The sequence below is a fragment of the Bos indicus x Bos taurus genome, chromosome 3, assembly GCF_003369695.1.
Source record: "Bos indicus x Bos taurus breed Angus x Brahman F1 hybrid chromosome 3, Bos_hybrid_MaternalHap_v2.0, whole genome shotgun sequence".
Taxonomy (NCBI): Eukaryota; Metazoa; Chordata; class Mammalia; order Artiodactyla; family Bovidae; genus Bos; species Bos indicus x Bos taurus.
In genome coordinates, this window is record NC_040078.1 from 79609161 (window position 1) to 79627202 (window position 18042).

At 37.3% G+C, this 18042-nt stretch overlaps 1 protein-coding gene across 1 annotated transcript in view; it reads right to left on the minus strand.

Annotated features, from left to right (window-relative positions):
• PDE4B (phosphodiesterase 4B) overlaps positions 1-17769 on the minus strand; it is a 538741-nt gene extending 520972 nt beyond the window's left edge. The window contains exons 1-2 of the mRNA XM_027536996.1: positions 17657-17769; positions 12890-13128 (exon numbers count right to left, since the gene is read on the minus strand). Of these exons, the coding sequence (XP_027392797.1) occupies positions 12890-13128; positions 17657-17698 (281 nt within the window). The 5' untranslated portion in view covers positions 17699-17769. The remainder of the gene's footprint in view (positions 1-12889; positions 13129-17656) is intronic.
• Positions 17770-18042: the final 273 nt, after the last annotated feature.

Below are 18042 nucleotides of genomic sequence, written 5' to 3' on the forward strand. Positions count from 1 at the left end.
TCATTTTTCTGAATAAGTACCTAAGAGTGAAATTGTTGAACCTTATGGTAGTTCTATTTTTAGTTTTAAGAAACTCCCATACTATTTCCATAGTGGATGCCCATCCATAATTCTTATTTATTATATGTATTACACATTCCCTTATAGTCCACAACTGTTCACTTAGTTTTAACTTAACATGGCACTAGAGGTAATGAATCCCTCTGCCAATGCAGGAGAAATAATAAACATGGGTTCAGACCCCATCAGGAACATCCTGTGGAGTAGGAAATGGCACTTCACTGCAATATTCTTGCCTGGGAAATTCCATGCACCAAGAAGCGTGGCAGGCTACAGTCCATGGAGCCACAAAGAGTAGGACACAACTAAGCAACTGAACAACAACAACAAATATTTCAGGATAATCTTTCCATCTCAAGGTCATTCATATTAATCAAACTGACTGTTTTCCCTAACACAGTTGTGAATTACATCTTGGTTGGATACAAGATTCTAGGTTGTAGTCTTTTTTCTTAGTAGTCTATACATTATCCCTTTCTACTATTTAGTTTTTCATGTTGAAGATCAATAATCAAATTTCATTTTACATTTTTTCTTGTAACTGAATTGTTCTTTCCCGCTGAAAGCTTAAAGACATTTTTCTTATATGTACTTAAAAATGCAGGTACTTTACTACAATGTTTCAAGATGTGAGTCTGTTTTCATCAATCTTGCCTTAAATTGTAAGGCAATGCAAGATTGAAAGCCTGCTCAGCTTTCAGACTCAAGTCTTTCTTAAACTCTGGGAAATACTTGTCTGATAATTATTAAACTATTGCCTACCTTCCATCTATTCCTTTTTCTTCTTTCAGAACTCCTTATAGAATTGAGGCTTTTGAACTGTGGTGTTGGAGAAGACTCTTGAGAGTCCCTTGGACTGCAAGGAGTTCCAACCAGTCCATTCTAGAGGAGATCAGCCCTGGGTTTTCTTTGGAAGGAATGATGCTAAAGCTGAAACTCCAGTACTTTGGCCACCTCATGCAAAGAGTTGACTCATTGGAAAAGACTCTGATGCTGGGAGGGATTGGGGGCAGGAGGAGAAGGGGACGACAGAGATGTCTGGATGGCATCACCAACTCGATGGACATGAGTTTGAGTGAACTCCGGGAGATGGTGATGGACAGGGAGGCCTGGCGTGCTGTGATTCATGGGGTCGCAAACAGTCGGACACGACTGAGTGACTAAACTGAACTGAACTCATCACTTACATATTAGGGCTTACTGAGCTAAATTTCCAGTATTTTTTCTTTTCTTAAAAGATTTTTATGTCCTTGTATTTTTCTCTGACATTTGAGATAGTTCTACCATTTCATTTTTCAGAACCATTAGTTTCTGTATGTGTGAGTTGTGTGTTTGTATATGTCTCTCTGTGTTGCTATTTTTAATATCAAAGATTGTACTTTTTTAAATTTATATGCTGAATATATGAAATGATTTTGGTTTCAAAAAGTCTTCCTATATGCTGTACTTGAATGTCAAGTACTTTGTTATTGCCTTAAGTCTTTGTCTGTCTTCCCTAATAACTCCACTTCACAGGAGCCTGCTACGTGTTTTCTCCTTGTTCCTCTCCTTCTATCTTTGGCATGACTGTGACATAATTCAAGGCTTCTTTCTCATCCTCCAGGATCTGTCTACTGGCAGAAGAAGAAGAGCTCAGAGAGGATGAGAAATGAAATGTATTTAAGCCATTGTCTTCCCAGCATCTTTAGAAATGTTCTCTCATTCTTTTTCTGCAACATCGTATTTTTAAGAGGACTGAAGCAAATAGGCAAAGTGTCAACACTTGTTAAGTCTAGGTAGCAGGTATATCAATAGATGGTGAATGTTTGTTGAATTATTTTCTATACATTTAGTTTGTTTGAAGCATGTATAAACAAAATGAACTGTTAAAACATTAATGTTATATTTATTCTGATAAGTTATTAAATTTCTCTTTCCTCTGAAGCCCAGACCCATATACCTCTAACTGCTAATGGCTATCACAAATCATCAGCACCTTCATAGTTAACTTGTCCAAAATGAGTCTTTTGGATTAAACCCCCTAAAATCTTCCCCCGGTAGTTCTAATTTCAACAAATGACACCAATATCAACCCAAGCAAAAAGCATAGAACTGGTTGTTGATGCCTTCCTTTCCCAGACCTCTGCATGCATCCCCTAGCAAGCCCTATCAACACACTTGTAAACATCAATCAAATCCTTTCACTTTTCTCCATCTCTTCTGGCCTCATCCTGCTTCAAATGACTTCTCTGCATTCATCTCTGCTTCCACTTTGACCCTACAATTCATTATACCTGTACCCAAAACATTATTCTTTCAAAGTCAAATCCTGTCATATTTTTTGTTTAAAACATTATTAAGACTTCTCACTGCTCTTTGTTGTTAAGTCATATCCAATTCTTTGTGACCCCACTGCAGCATGCCAGGTTTCCCTGTCTTTCACTATCTCCCTGAGTTTACTCAAACTCATGTCCATTAAGTTAGTGCTGCTATCCAGCCATCCCATCCTCTGTTGTCCCCTTCTCCTCATGCCCTCAATCTTTCCCAGCATCAGGGTCTTTTCCAATGATCTAGTTATTCGCATAAAGTGGCCAAAGTATTGGAGCTTCAGCTTCAGTCTTTCCAATGAATATTCAGGGTTGATTTCCTTCAGGGTTGACTGGTTTGATCTCCTTGAAGTCCAAAGAACTCTCAACAATTTTCTCCAGAACCACAATTCAAAAGCATCAGTTCTTCCATACTCAGGCTTCTTTATAGTCCAACTTTCACATCTGAACATGAGTACTGGAAAAAACACAGCTTTGACTAGATGGACTTTTGTCAGCAAAGTGATGTCACTGCTTTTTAATATGCTTTCTAGGTTTGTCATAGCTTTTCTTCCAAGAGCAAGTGTCTTTTCATTTCACGGCTGCAGTCACCATTCACAGTGATTTTGGAGCCCAAGAAAATAAAATTTGCCAGTTTCCATTTCCCCCCATCTATTTGCCATAAAGTAATAGGCTCAGATGCCATAATCCTAGTTTTATGAATGTTGAGCTTTAAGCCAGTTTTTTCACTCTCCCCTTTTACCCTCATCAAGAGGCTCTTTAGTTCCTCTTCACTTTCTGTCATTAGAGTGGTATCATCTGCCTATCTGAGGTTGTTAGTCATTGCTCTTAGAATAAAACAAAACTCCTTGTAATAGACTACAAGTGAGTATCTAATCTAACCGCTCCTTTCAAATCCCAACTTCTATCTTCTTCTCCCTTGTTTTCTGTGCTCCAGCCACACTGGTCTCCTTTCTCCTATTCAAATATACTAGGCTCTTTCCCAACCCAGGGCTTTTATAGTTCTATTCCCTCTGCCTATTAAGAGCCTGTATCCACTTTTTGAACAGATTAACTGCTTTTTATCATTTAGATATCAATCAAATATCATCTCCTCTTGGAAGTATTTCATAGTTACTTTATCTAAGTACCATTCTTTGGCTCAGCTCACATTACTCTGTCAGATCACCCTGCTTATTTCCTGTTATCACATTATTTCATTCTATAGTGTTCTGCTACTTATTTAAATCACTATTGTAATTAGATGGCACCTCCATGAACAGACTCATGCCTTTATCAATTAATTACCCACTTTACTTAGTATTGGATTAGTAAGTATATCACATAATAAGAAGACATAATGAAGGGATATTCAGCAGTCATCACACTGGCTGGCACACTCAGATGTAAGTACCTTGTACAAGTGAATCTTTCTTGACTGAGTAATAACCAACTGACTGGCTTGGGCATTCTGTAAAACTCTTCCTTGCATGCAAAGTATAGCTAATAGTCATTTTGAATAATATGTTAAGTTTAATGGATCCAGCTGTAAACAACATATTTATATAACTTATTTATACTTTTAAATGACTGCCTTTGTGAGACTCATGATCTGGGCGTCCCCTTTATGTAAACCTCCACTACAATTATATACTTCCCCCAGTATTACTTATGATACAGGTTCAGCTACTGTATCAGAGACAAGCCCAAAACAACAAAAGAATTGTATTTACTTCCCATGAAAACCCAGCGTGGGTGGTAGCTCTCCATGCAGCTATCACATGCTCAGGGCCCTTCAGCTTTGCTGTTCCATCAGGCCCACAGTGTTACCTTGGCCACACAGTACAATAAATCTCAGCACTGCACACCCACTCCAGTCCACAGAGGTGGGGGAAATGGAAGTGAGTGGACACCCTCTGATTTTTGGAATGATCTCCCAGAACCTAGTGTATATAGGTTCTAGCTAGACTAAAAGGAAGCTGCAAGAATGGCTTTGAAAGAACTGTTTGTTTTCTGGGGAACCATGTGCTCAGTTACAATGCTAGCTTTCTTGTTGTTGGAAAGAAGGAAAGTATGGATATTAGTTCTATTCTATGAAAAAGTGAAAGTGTTAGTTGCTCAGTCATGTCCAATTCTTTGTGACCCCATAGACTGTAGCCCGCCATGCTTCTCTGTCAATGGAATTCTCCAGACAAGAATACTGGGGTGGGTAGCCACTCCCTTCTCCAGGGGATCTTTCTGACTCAGGGATTGAACCTGCATCTCCTGCACTCTGGTATATTCTTTACCATCTGAGCCACCAGGGAAGCTCCATATACCTCCTTAGAATGGAAACTGCATAAAAACAGAGAATTTCTCCATCACATTCCATTGTATCTCAGCTCCTAGAAAAGTGTCCTATAGCACATGTGTCCTCTGACCATTTTCCTAGACTTTGTCCTGACTCAGCCATCATCATTGCTCACTTGGACTAAAGCAAGTCTACATTACCTTTCTGTCTCAATATCAATACCATACTGTCATCAAAGCGAGCTATTTAAAATAAGAACATTTGTCTTATTTCATTTTTTAAAGTCCTTCAGTAACTTACCAATGTCCTCAGTATCACCTAGGAACTTCTTAGAACTACAGATCACCATCTCTATCCCAAACTCCCAGCTCTATGGTTGGGGTTCAGCAATGTGTTTTTCAGTAAGTTATCCAAGTGATCCTGAATCACTCTAACATTTGGAAACCACTGATCTACACCATACATTGTCACCCTGCTTATTTAACTTGTATGCAGAGTACATCATGAGAAATGCTGGGCTGGAAGAAGCACAAGCTGGAATCAAGATTTCCGGGAGAAATATCAATAACCTCAGATATGCAGATGACACCACCCTTATGGCAGAAACTGAAGAAGAACTAAAGAGCCTCTTGATGAAAGTGAAAGAGGAGAGTGGAAAAGTTGGCTTAAAACAACATTCAGAAAACGAAGATCATGGCATCTGGTCCCATCACTTCATGGCAAATAGATGGGGAAACAGTGGAAGCAGTGTCAGACTTTATTTTGGGGGGCTCCAAAATCACTGCAGATGGTGATTGCAGCCATGAAGTTAAAAGACGCTTACTCCTTGGAAGGAAAGTTATGACCAACCTAGATAGCATATTGAAAAGCAGAGACATTACTTTGCCAACAAAGGTCCGTCTAGTCAAGGCTATGGTTTTTCCAGTAGTCATGTATGGATGTGAGAGTTGGACTATGAAGAAAGCTGAGTGCCGAAGAATTGATGCTTTTGAACTGTGGTGTTGGAGAAGACTCTTGAGAGTCCCTTGGACTACAAGGAGATCCAAACAGTCCATCCTAAAGGAGATCAGTCCTGGGTGTTCATTGGAAGGACTGATGTTGAAGCTGAAACTCCAATACTTTGGCCACCTCGTGCAAAGAGTTGACTCATTGGAAAAGACCCTGATGCTAGGAGGGATTAAGGCCAGGAGGAGAAGGGGACGACAGAGGATGAGATGGCTGGAGGCATCACCAACTCGATGGACATGAGTTTGAGTAAACTCTGGGAGTTGGTGATGGACAGGGAGGCCTGGCGTGCTGTGATTCATGGGGTCTCAAAGAGTCGGACACAACTGAGCGACTGAACTGAACTTATCTCCACCTTTGGAAATGAGTTTTTCCTATTTCTCTCCTTGTCATTTCCAATACATTCCTTCTTTTCTGCACTGAATTTACATGTCTCAAAAGAAGAAATTTCTAATATTGTCTAAAATTCATCTTTCTCTGTGCACCTCCTACTATATTTTATATCAATTACTGCATTGTACTGTGTGTATGTATCACAACTCACCAGTTCACCTACAAGGTGGCGCTAGTGGTAAAGAATCTGCTTGCCAATGCATAATACATAAGAGACTCAGGTTCAACCCCTGGGTCAGGAAGATTCCCTGGAGGAGGAAATGGCAACCCACTCCAGTATTCTTACCTCAAGAATCCCATGAACAGAGAAGCCTGGTGTGTTTCAGTCCCTGGGGTTGCAAAGAGTCAGACATGATTGAAGCAACTTCCCACGCACAGTACAGGGATTAGTCCATTTCAACTAAATTTTCTAATATGTGGGAGAGTGGCTCACAGTATTCCTTTATTATTTTTTTCATCTCCAGGGAATCAATAGTAATGTTCTCTCTTTCATTTCTAAAAGTGGTAATTTATGTCTTTTCTTCTTTTTCTTGGCTAACCTGATCAAAAGTTTATCAGTGTATTGACTTTTACAAAGCACCATCTTTTGATTGCACTAATTTTCTCTATTATTTTCCTGTCTTCAATTGCATTGATTTCTGCTCTAATTATTATTTTTCTTCTGCTTACTTGAGTCTTAAATTGTTCCTTTTCTTTATAGTTTTCTTATACAGAAGGCTTATTGATTTAGTTCTTTGTTGTCAAAATATACACAGGAAGAGATTGAAACAGATACATAGATAGATATAGATATAGAAATAAATTTCCCTTTAAGCAATGCTTTTTGCATTCTATAAATTATAGTAAATATTACTTTTATTTTTACTTAGTTCGAAATACTTTTAATTTTTTCTTGAGATTTCTCTTTGGCTATTTTGGTCTATTATTTATAGTTGGATTTCTAATCTCTGAATATTTGGAACTTCCCACTTATGTTTCTGTTGTTGATTTCTTATTTAATTCCACTATGTCTGAGAGCACAGACCATTTAATTATTTTAAATTTGTTAAGCTATGGGTAATAGCCCAGAATAGATGCATCTCGGTGAGCATTCAATGCAATCTTGAGAAGAATACATATTGTGTTGTTATTGGATGAAGTATTCTAAAAACTTCAATTACATAAAGTTGATTGATAATGCTGTTCAGGTCAAATATATTTCTAATGATTTTCTCCTTGTTTGCTCTATCAGTTTTCTGCAGTGTTGAAGTCTACAACTTAATAGTGGATTTGTCTATTCTCCTTTCTCTTGCTCTATTTAGAGAACTTTTTAAAAGCTGTAGACATCTGCAGTACGATGTGTGTGTGCTAAGTCACGTCAGTCCTGTCCCACTCTTTGTGACCCTATGGACTGTAGCCTGCCACGCTCCTCTGTCCATGGGATTTTCCAGGCAAGAATGGAGTGGGTGGCTATGCCATCCTTCAGGGGATCTTCCTGACTCAGGGATCGAAACTGCATATCTTAAGTCTCTTGCGTTGGCAGGCAGGTTCTTTACCACTAGCACCACCTGGGAAGCAATATGATAGGCAACCTCCAACTTAGTCCTCAGTGATGCCCACCTCCTCATATTCAGGAGTTGCACAATTCCTCCCCTTTGTATGGGCTAGATCTAATGAATATAATGTGCAAAAGTGATGTGATATCACTAAAAATTTTTTTATTTCTATCGATCTTTCTCTATCAAAAGCCTTTGTTCCATACAAAGCAAACCGCCATGTCGTGAGTAGCCCAAGAGAGAGGTCCATATAGCAAAAACTGATGTTTTCAGTCAACAGGCAACAAGGACATGAACCTGTCAAAAACCATGTGAGTGAGCTTGGAAGCTGTCCCTCCCACCCAGTCAACCATTGAAATGATGGTATCACTGGTTAGTAACTTGACTCTGGCCTTGTGACAGACCCAGCCAGAGGGACCCAGCTAGATCACAACTAGATTCCTGGCCCACAGAAAGTAGATAAAACATGCTTGTTATTTTAAGCCATTACATTTGGGGGTTATTTGTTATGCAATAATAGTTAACTAATACATGTAGGGAAAAGAAAACTACATAAAATTACCTCACACTTAAAAGCTAAATAAATACAAATTTTAAAAATAAAAAATATAATAATCAAAATTGACATATGCAATATAATAGGTTTAACAGCAAATTAAACATAGTTGAAAAGAGAATTAGCAAACCAGAAGCAGGCCAAAAGCAATTACAAGAATACAACCCCAAAGACAAATACCGTTTAACCATATATGTGTGAAAGACATTAAAAGAAATGGAAGATAAAGAAGTATATCCAAAATACATTCCAATAGATCCAAAATACAAAGTCCAATAGCAGAGGAGCAAAAGGCTGACAGAGAAAATATTTGAAGAAATAATGACAAAGAATATTCCAGATCCAATGATAAAAGATACCAAAAAACATATTCAAGAAGTCCAGTAAATCTCATGGAGGATAAATAAAAGGAAATCCACCCATAGACACATCAAAGATGGAGTTCAGAAATCAAGGGTCCCCCACCCCAAATGCAGTTTATTTACACAGTAAAACAATTAGAGCCATTTTCCCAACAACAGTAATGGAAGCCAAAAGGCAAGGGGAAAGTGTTGAATTAAACAGACTGCTACATAATGAAAAAGAAAACACTTTCAAGCATGAGACAAAATAAGGAAATTTTCAGAGAAACAGAAAAAAAATGACAGTAAATTCTAAAGGACTTACTTCAAGCAAAAAGGTAAATGATCCCAAACAGAGAGCTAGTATATTTTCAGGTTAAAAAACAGATAATTAACAATTGCAAACAAGGAAGTGTTAGAAGGAGTCAAAGAGTTCTAAGAGCCTCATGGAGGAAAGTTTAAATTAAAGATTTAACTATAGACAGTCAAGGCTGAGTATTGACTTATTTTCCTAATTTGGTTGTGGTGACTGTAGTGACATTAATAAATTTGGTAGGTCAGTAAACTCCTTGAACTATTAAAAAAAAATAAAGACCACCAGATATGTGGCATCAGCCATGTCCCTAGTGTAACCCCAGACTAAAGGTGAAAAGAAGGGGAAAGGTTGGGGAATGTCAGGAAGAACGTATTTTTTCCACTTTGGACATGTCTTCCAAGTGTCAAATGCCACTGTCTTAACATTTCTAACCACCTTCTGCCTTTTCACTCAGCCTTCCATAGGGAGAAGGAATAATTTAATCCGCATTGGTCTTTCCAGAGGAGAAAGCAGACATGCAGAAATCAGTCCTTCCTTCCTACTGTCTCACCTGGGCAGGATTCTACAACTCTTTCATGTTCAAGTTTTTTAGAGTTAGATTCTGTCTCTGAGGACAAGATCTGCCTGGCCAGCACCAGCACTTCCTATTACTGCGTGGTAAGTCTGTATAATTATGGTGCACAGTGTTAGACATCTACTTGCCCACAGACATAGAGTACATATTCCAGTATCAACTTTATCAGTAATAAAAATAGCATCCTGCTTTCATATATGAATTCTTCTTTCATCATATTTCCAAGATGGTTCTAATAACGCAGGTGGTGAAATTCCCCCGGAATCCCCAGCAATAAAAAAAATGCATAATACTGGCTGTTTAGTCAATATTTAACAATAAAATAACAATAATATCAAAATAACCACTAAAGTGCTAGTTACTATGCTACATACACCAAAAACATTTTCTCTCTCACCACAACTCTGAAAAGTTATATCATCTCTGTTTATCTCTGTTTATTCATTTGAGTTTTTGTGGAATGATGAAATTCACCCAAAAGGTAGCAAGATGGATGTTCACCCAACTGGGCTCAGGTCCTCACTCTTCCTTTCTCCACAGTAAATCAAGTCACTTTCCTTCTATTCCAGGCCTTTTGCCTGTGATGATGCCCAACTCCCTTCATCCAATGTATTCTCCCCAAACAAGAGCTAAATTTACAGCAATCTTTTCTATTGGGTTAGCCAAAAAGTTTGTACAAGTTTTTCCATAACATCTTATAGAAAAAACCCAAACGAACTTTTTGGCCAACCCAATATTTAACTTTATATACACTGGGTAGTAATTATTATTTGTTCTCATTCAAATTCCTTCACTAGCTTTAAAGACTTGATATATAGCACATATTCCCATATCTTTGACACGTTTAGAACACCAACCAGGAACTCAAGGTCAGTTTCACCCAGTTACAGCTGTCAAAGCAATTATCAGAGAGGGCATCATATCTTGGGGATATTTGCTAGTCTAGAACAGAAGTCATCAAACTGACTGGCAGGCAAAATCTAGCCTCCTGCCTGTTTATGTAAATAAAGTTTTACTGGAGACCAGCTACATTCATTTATGCACTGTCTATGGCCACATTCATACTACACTGGTGATGCTGAATAGTCACAACAGTGACTATAAAGCCCACAAAGCCAAAAATATTTACTAACTGGCAAGAAAAGTTTACTGACCCATCATCTAGGCTTGTAGATTGATTCCACATTCTCCACACTCTAAGTGGTGAGTATAATTCTTTCCCACACAGGGTTGTAGGCTGCATTCCTTATCTCTAGGACCTTTCATCAAGTGATGGCCCTGATGATATCTGAACCCTACTTTCTCACTTCTAATCAAATGGTCTTTCAATGAAAATTCCTCTGCCAGAATTCCTCCAGTCTCTATCAATATTACAAAAGAAATATTTCTAAGGGATGCATTGAAATGCTTTTAGTTGCTTATACTTAAAAATAAATTTGCAGTCAATGACTGAATACTCTCACACTTTAAAAAGTATCCAGGTGATTGGGGAAAAAAAGAAAATTATAAGTTAATTACTCATATGTGGTGCTGGCTGACTGCAAGACCAACTGGATAATGGGTAAATCCTCCATTTCATTCTAAACTACTGATGCTCAGCCTGAGGCTACTGATACTTGAAACATGGTTTCTCATGTTCAAAAGGCTTTAATGGATAATGATCAAGAGAAGAGAAACTAATGCTTGTTGACTGCCTAATATGTGCTTTTTACTAAACTAGGCATTTTATAGAGATCACCATATCTAATCCTTACAATAGCCCATGAGATTGAGTACAATTATTCTCTTTGTATGTACAGATGAACACATTCAACTTAGAGAGGTAAAGAAGCGTGCCCAACATGTCAGAGTCTGGATTCAATACTTTAAGGAAAGAACAATTCCATAACTCCCAAAGGGTCTTTGGGTAAAATGAACTACAACACTGCAAGGTACATTTTATCCAGACTGTTATTCTAACAGAGAAAGCACCAATGCCCAAAGAAACTGGGCTCCTCCTGTACTAGTCGTCAACTGATCACCTCTTTACTGTTGGTTTGTGAAGAATTTCCTTCTGGGGAAGAGCCTGGGATAGTAATAAGGATAATCATAAAGCCCAGGAAAGCATGTATTTACCAACATCAGGAAGCATTTCAATCTTGTAACAACTGGTACTACCGCACTGGTGCCAACTTGCTGAAATATAAATCTGTATAGATTTATATTTCAGATTCCAAATCTGTCATATTATAGAAGCAAACCAAGACTGATCACATAGGCTATGTGACTGAGTAAGCGATGTGGGAGCCACATGCCCATTTGAGTTCTCAGTGATTGGTTATGACTATTGTAATGTTAATTCAGCTAAGGAGAAGATGCCAGTTACTACTTTTCAAAACTTTAACCCATTCCCCTTATAATGTTTTACATGCTTGTCTATCATATACAGACTGCTTGGTGAAGCATTTCGTGCTAGTAACTGTGATACCTGAAGTCTCAGGGATCTAATTCTTAGTGTATTTGATAACCACCAGCTAAAAGCTTTCCTGCATCATCCAGTGAGCACACACGGGACTACTCATCAGCACTGCACAGCTCAGTATACGGTCATGGAATGTGGCACTCAACGAAGCTCACAGATTTTAAGGATTTACAGCAATGATATTGCACAGTGATTTAATGTTTAGTTATTTTCCTTAAAAAATGACTTTAAAAGTCATTTTAAAAGCACCACATTATTATAATTTAAAATTATATAAAATATAGAGAAAGTATTTTTCATTTGAACAGGACTCCATGTTATATACGCAGGCTATTCTTGGAAAAATATTTGGATTACGTAAAGGAAAAAGAAAAATCAGAGAAAGTGCTAAACACTAAATATGTGATAAAAACACATATTTGAAGAAATATCATGGCACAATTTTAACCACAGTCATAAATTATATGTACTTGATTAATGTTTCAACACTATAGTCTCTTTCACATAGCTTCTGCAAAAAGTCCAAGCATCTCCCATAGTACAATTTTCATTCCTCTTTTGATTTACAAAAGTGTTTTATTTACTATCTAATCATAAACTGAAATTATTAAAGTGGGATTATAGTGAAAAGAAATTAAGAATAATTATATTTTGAGTATAGCAATAAGAATATCTCTTGTCATTCATATATATAATATAGATGATTTATATATATCATATATATGTATTTCCTTTAGGTACTCCTATATGATTGTTCTTTTCTAAATTAAACATGTCAACATTCACTGAAGTTAAAAAAAAAAAAGATCATAGGCAGTAATTTTGCTTTCCCAGCCATTAATAAAAATGCATCTCATTCCTTCTTCAACAGGCTCCTCCCAATCTTAAGAAGTTAGACAGTATCTCCAGTGTTTAAAAGATCTCATTTTGCTACCCAAAGGGAAACAAATTCTCAAAATGTCAAAAGCCTTAGTTATTCCACAGATAACTAACATTTTAGTAACAAGAAAATTGTATCTGGAGTAACTGGAAAATAAAACTTCCAGCTGACATTTACACTGGGGGCTACTCACCACTCCTGGGTTACAGTTGTAATAGCAATGCTTGGCAGTGTCATCAGAGGAAGCGTGGTTGGTCTGGAAATGCCATCTCCCTCAGGTGTCCTTGACCTTCCGCTCTGTCTTTGAGACAGTGGTGGCAACTGCAAGTTTCCTGAGCAGCACCTTCTCCCCCTCCAGAGGTCGATCCCAAGTGTGTTACTTGAAGAACTGTAGGATTTACTCAAGCTACATTCAAAATAATCTTTAACATTCTAGAGGAACCACAGGAGAAGAAAAAAGAGGAAAAAGAAAGTGAGATTCAAATGTTTAAAATGATGCACAATGTAGTAAAATAAGAAACTAAATGATCAAGCTGTCACTCATAAAGTCCTTATTCAGTATCTCACAATCAGAATCTAACACTGACATCAAAAGCTTAAGAGAAGACATATAGGCATGGGGGCTAATGCTCAAATTTTAAACATATCAGTTGCATAGTCATGGTGATCTTTACGACTGTGGATATCTTGTCTTTTTTAAATTATTCTTTTTTTTTTCTTTCTCTTTTAACTTGCTAAAATAAAAGCTATTCACTGAAAATATATTTTGGATACTGATGTTATCATTCTGCAACATGGGAATAAGCTATACTAGTTAAAGTATAACATTTCTTGCCCAATGTTTTGAAGGAAAAATATTTTCTATCTCAGACCAGGGAGATACTCATAATTGTGGGTGACTGGGTACCTGACTTTTCCTTTTCTCATAAAAGTTCTCCTCAGAGTTGAGGGGGTTTAGGGGTCAATAGGGGGAGGGAGTTAAATATATAAGAGTTCAGAAAAAAAAGAATATACTTTATCTGGTCCTGAATTGAACTGCCATATGTTCAATATGTGCCCTAAGGCTGACATGAAATGAAATACTTGTGAGAAGATAAGGGCATTGAATTATAACCAACAATAAGAGTTATTCATTCTTCCTGTATCTCTTGGTGACTCTGGTTCCTGGTACTGTGGAGAGTAAAAGACCCCAAAGAGCCTCTGCCTGGTTCACCACTCATACTGGCTTGAAAGTGAAAGTGAAAGTGAAGACGCTCAGTCGTATCCGACTCTTTAAGACCCTGTGGACTGTAGCCCGCCAGGCTCCTCCATCCATGGGACTCTCCAGGCAAGAATACTGGAGTAGGTTGCCATTTCTTTCTCCAGGAGATCTTCCCAACTCAGGGTTCAAACCCAGGTCTCCTGCATTGCAGGCAGACGCTTTAACCTCTGAGCTAGACAGCAAATGTTGCGGCAATGCAAATAGCCACTGATAGCCACTTGGAGTTTAAAAGTTCTATCTGTCACTCTCCACTCGTATCTTAAGCAATAATTGAAGTCCTAACATCAGACCAAGATCTCTCACCTGGAAGTCATTCAGTAGCTCTTAAAAGATAGGTACTTCCTACTGCCCTTCAAAATAGACTTAGGAGAGCCTGGTACTAGACTGCCTTTAAACAAACAGAATTTCTCCACCCACCACTCCTCTACCCATCCCTATACTAGCTCACATAAGAATAATTAATTCAAGTTTAAGGGCCTAGCTGGGATCATTCAACAAATATTTGTAGCACACATATTAGAATCTTGTACAGTCCTAATTTGAGAGGGTACAACAGCAAAAAGCAGCAGGACTTATGTTCTAGTTATTTATGCTTATCTCATCTATACAAAGCCACATTTTCATGACGAAAATCTTGGCATGCATAGGCCTGACAATTTTCAGGGGCCCCGTTCTCTCCACCTGGAAATTGGATGTCATCATATTTTTTTGTTTGACTTAAGGTTTTCAAATACCACTTATTTAAAATTCAGTAGAACCACAATTCAGTAGCAGGAAGAAGCTCAAACAATCTAGAATTCTCCAGAGTTTGAAATATTCTGGAATGTGCTCAGGATTTAACTGTTTAGTAATTGGGACTAGGCCACCTTTGGTTTAAACAAACAAACTGGTTTAAAAACTGATTATATTAAATCTACCATGGCTTGGCACTTACTCATGTGTGTGTGTGTGTGTGTGTGTGTGTGTGTGTGTGTATGTATGTATGTGTATTTGTATGTGTTAGAAATAAGAGCTGAGAAGAAAACATAGCATATGTAAGTTTCTTTCTCAAAAAGACTAGAGGAGAAAGAAAGTCTTAGAAGAGACAAAGTCTTCCTAAAGAGATTCAGGAACAAACTAAAAGTCAGAACTTTTATATATCAGTTTGTTCCAAATATACACGTAAAGACAGTACCAATTATCTGGAAACCAAAGTCTTCAGCAAATATTTTACCACCTATACAAGAAATACTGTACAAAAGAACCAAAATGAGAATGTTACTTAGTTAAACCACAAATCACAATGGTCTTATAATAAAGTTATTGGATATTTTTTCCTCTTTTAGGAAAGTAAATATTACCAACCAGGTATAAGTGCAGTGAATAAACTAAGTGGGTACTTACATGATACTTATTTGAAAGGTAACAAAGTCACCACCTACCACAAAATATCTCCCATACTGACTTGTGAACATACTTGAAATAGAGATGTGGAGTCATTCTTTGAGTCTTAAGAATTTCTTCTAAAGACTCCAATTAATGTGAACATGCATTGCCACAAAAGAACATAATGGAATAGCCTTTTAGAAATTACGTTAAATGTTGAAAACATTAACACTGTTTTACAAACACTTCATTAACCCGTGTTGCATTATCAATATAATTACCTCAAACTCTAATTCATACTCATAATTACTGTCCCCAATTTGCTAACACCCTCAAAGGCAAAATCTAATTCTGTCAATTCTAAACTACTGAATTTGTGATCCTGGATTTCTTTTCCTATTTTAACCAGCATGATATTGGTTGACTGTATCATTTATCAGATCAAAGATTTGCAGAGGGAAAAAACATTAATTTGAATGTTACTTCTGGAAATCACATGTTCCCTTTGCCAGAAATGCTCCTCCCCCAGATCTTCTCAGAGTTCATTCCTTCAACGTTCATATGTCTTCACTGTCCATATGTCATCTCTTCATGTCATCCTTCTATAAACACTTATAGTCATCATCCAGTTATTCTTCCCCCCCACCCGACCAACTTCATTTTTCTGTACAGCTCTTATTATAGCTGGACTTATTTTATAATTTATTGATTTATTTATGCCCTCCCCTCTGTAATATAAACTTCAAAGGGACAAGAACACTAATCCCTAGAACTAACCAGTGGTTGGTGCATAAGAGGTGCTAAATAATATCAAGTGAACATTTAAATCACTGAGTAACTGTTTGCTGAGCTGAAATAATGAAGAATATAATAAAATATCCTTGACTTAAGGGTGAATCTTTCTTCAGAGTGTGGCATATAAAACATAGTATCTGCCAAGTTGCTTTCATTGTTAGGGAAGAGATACTGTGTGTAACATTTGATATGATCTTCTGTACTATATTTGAAAAGTTGAGGTACATGGTGAAAAGTTTTAGATTATTACTGTTCACTAGAAATAAAGAACAAACCACAAATGGGAGCTAAATGTATAATTTTAAATATTCTAGTAATCGCATTAAAAAAAAGAAATATGAAATTACCTTTAATAATATATTTCACTTAGCCTAGATTGTCCAAAATATTGACATTTCAACATGTAATCTATATCAAAAATTACTAATGACATATTTTATATTCTTTTCTATCTGTACTGTTATGAATTCAAGATCCAAAATGTATTTCACATTTACAGCACCTCTCCATTCACACTAGTGCTTCAGAGTCACATGTGACTAGTGGCTACCATGCTGGACAGTGCAAATCTAGGTAAAAACAATCCTCTCCAGGTGGGGTTTGTATTCTTCAAACATGCATTTCTTTCCTGCACATTCTTCTGAGAAAACTTCCCTATCTTTTGATTGTGTCAACCATTACCTCAGAGAGGATTAGGATAATCACTGCGATGATAGAATGAAAAGAAAAAATAATTGATCATCCTTTATAGACAGATTGTATTGCTTAGTTTTACTCTTCCAAAGAAATAGAATCTGGAGCATACCTTATACAAATAGTACTATGGGAAAATCCCAGGGTTTTTTTCTTTAAGAGACATGAATGGGGGATTGATCAATTGAAAGCAAAAAAGATAATCTCAGCTGACCAAGATGCAAAGCTATTGAAAATAATGTCTATAGACTTCTTTACTTCTTCAAAGGACCCAGAGCAAGGCTTCTCAAATATACTGTACGTAACTGGTCTCCCTGGGAACTTGTTAATACAAAGTTTGATCAATAGGTCTAAGGTATGGTTCTGAGATTCTGCATTTCTAATAAATCCACAGATGATGCTAGCACTGCTGGTCTGAGGCCCACACTGAGCAGTTAAGTCCTAGAAGATGTGTACCTCACAATTTTCTTCTAAATACAAACAGCTGTCAAAGACCCCACCTCAAGCGGTGACTCAAGGACTAGCTATACATGGATAAAAATGTACAAGAAAGTCATCAAGAAATGGTGAAAAGAAAAATTTCCAGACTTGTATTTTGTAAATAAAAACCACAAAGCTCAAACTGAGCCTATTTCCAAGCTGTAAAGAGGGTGGTATGCCTGCTGTCTACCTTGCAGAGTTCTGGGTCCAAGGGCTGGCAATGCCCCGTGTCATAGAAATACCTAGTGATGGAGTGGTACTTCTAAACAACCTTACCTGCCCTTAGAACAGAATCATGGAATGCATTCTTTATTAGGCAGACAAAGAGTGGGTAGAATCGGCAATTCTATGGCTTTTGGAACTTACATCATCAGCCGTCACCGTCATCACACTCCTGCTTTTCTTCATTATACAGGTGAAAAACAGCCCCTCTCAGGATGTCTGTTATTCAGGGCAGCTTTGCTGTCAGTTTTTAAGACCTACAGGGAAAAAAGACACACAAACAAAGAACAGCTCAGTATCCTTTGTTAAATACAAATACACGGTGTTCTCTGCACTAACATCTGACGGTATACAATGCATGTGGATAAGCAAATATCACAATTTACCAAGCTAACTAAAGCTGAGCTGTGAGAAAAGAGGTTCACAACATGCAAAAGTCCAAGAAAAGCTATCTAAAGGGAGAGAAAAGGAATAGCGGGTAATAATTAGGCTCCCAAATTATCAACGATCTTTAAGACTATAGAAATACT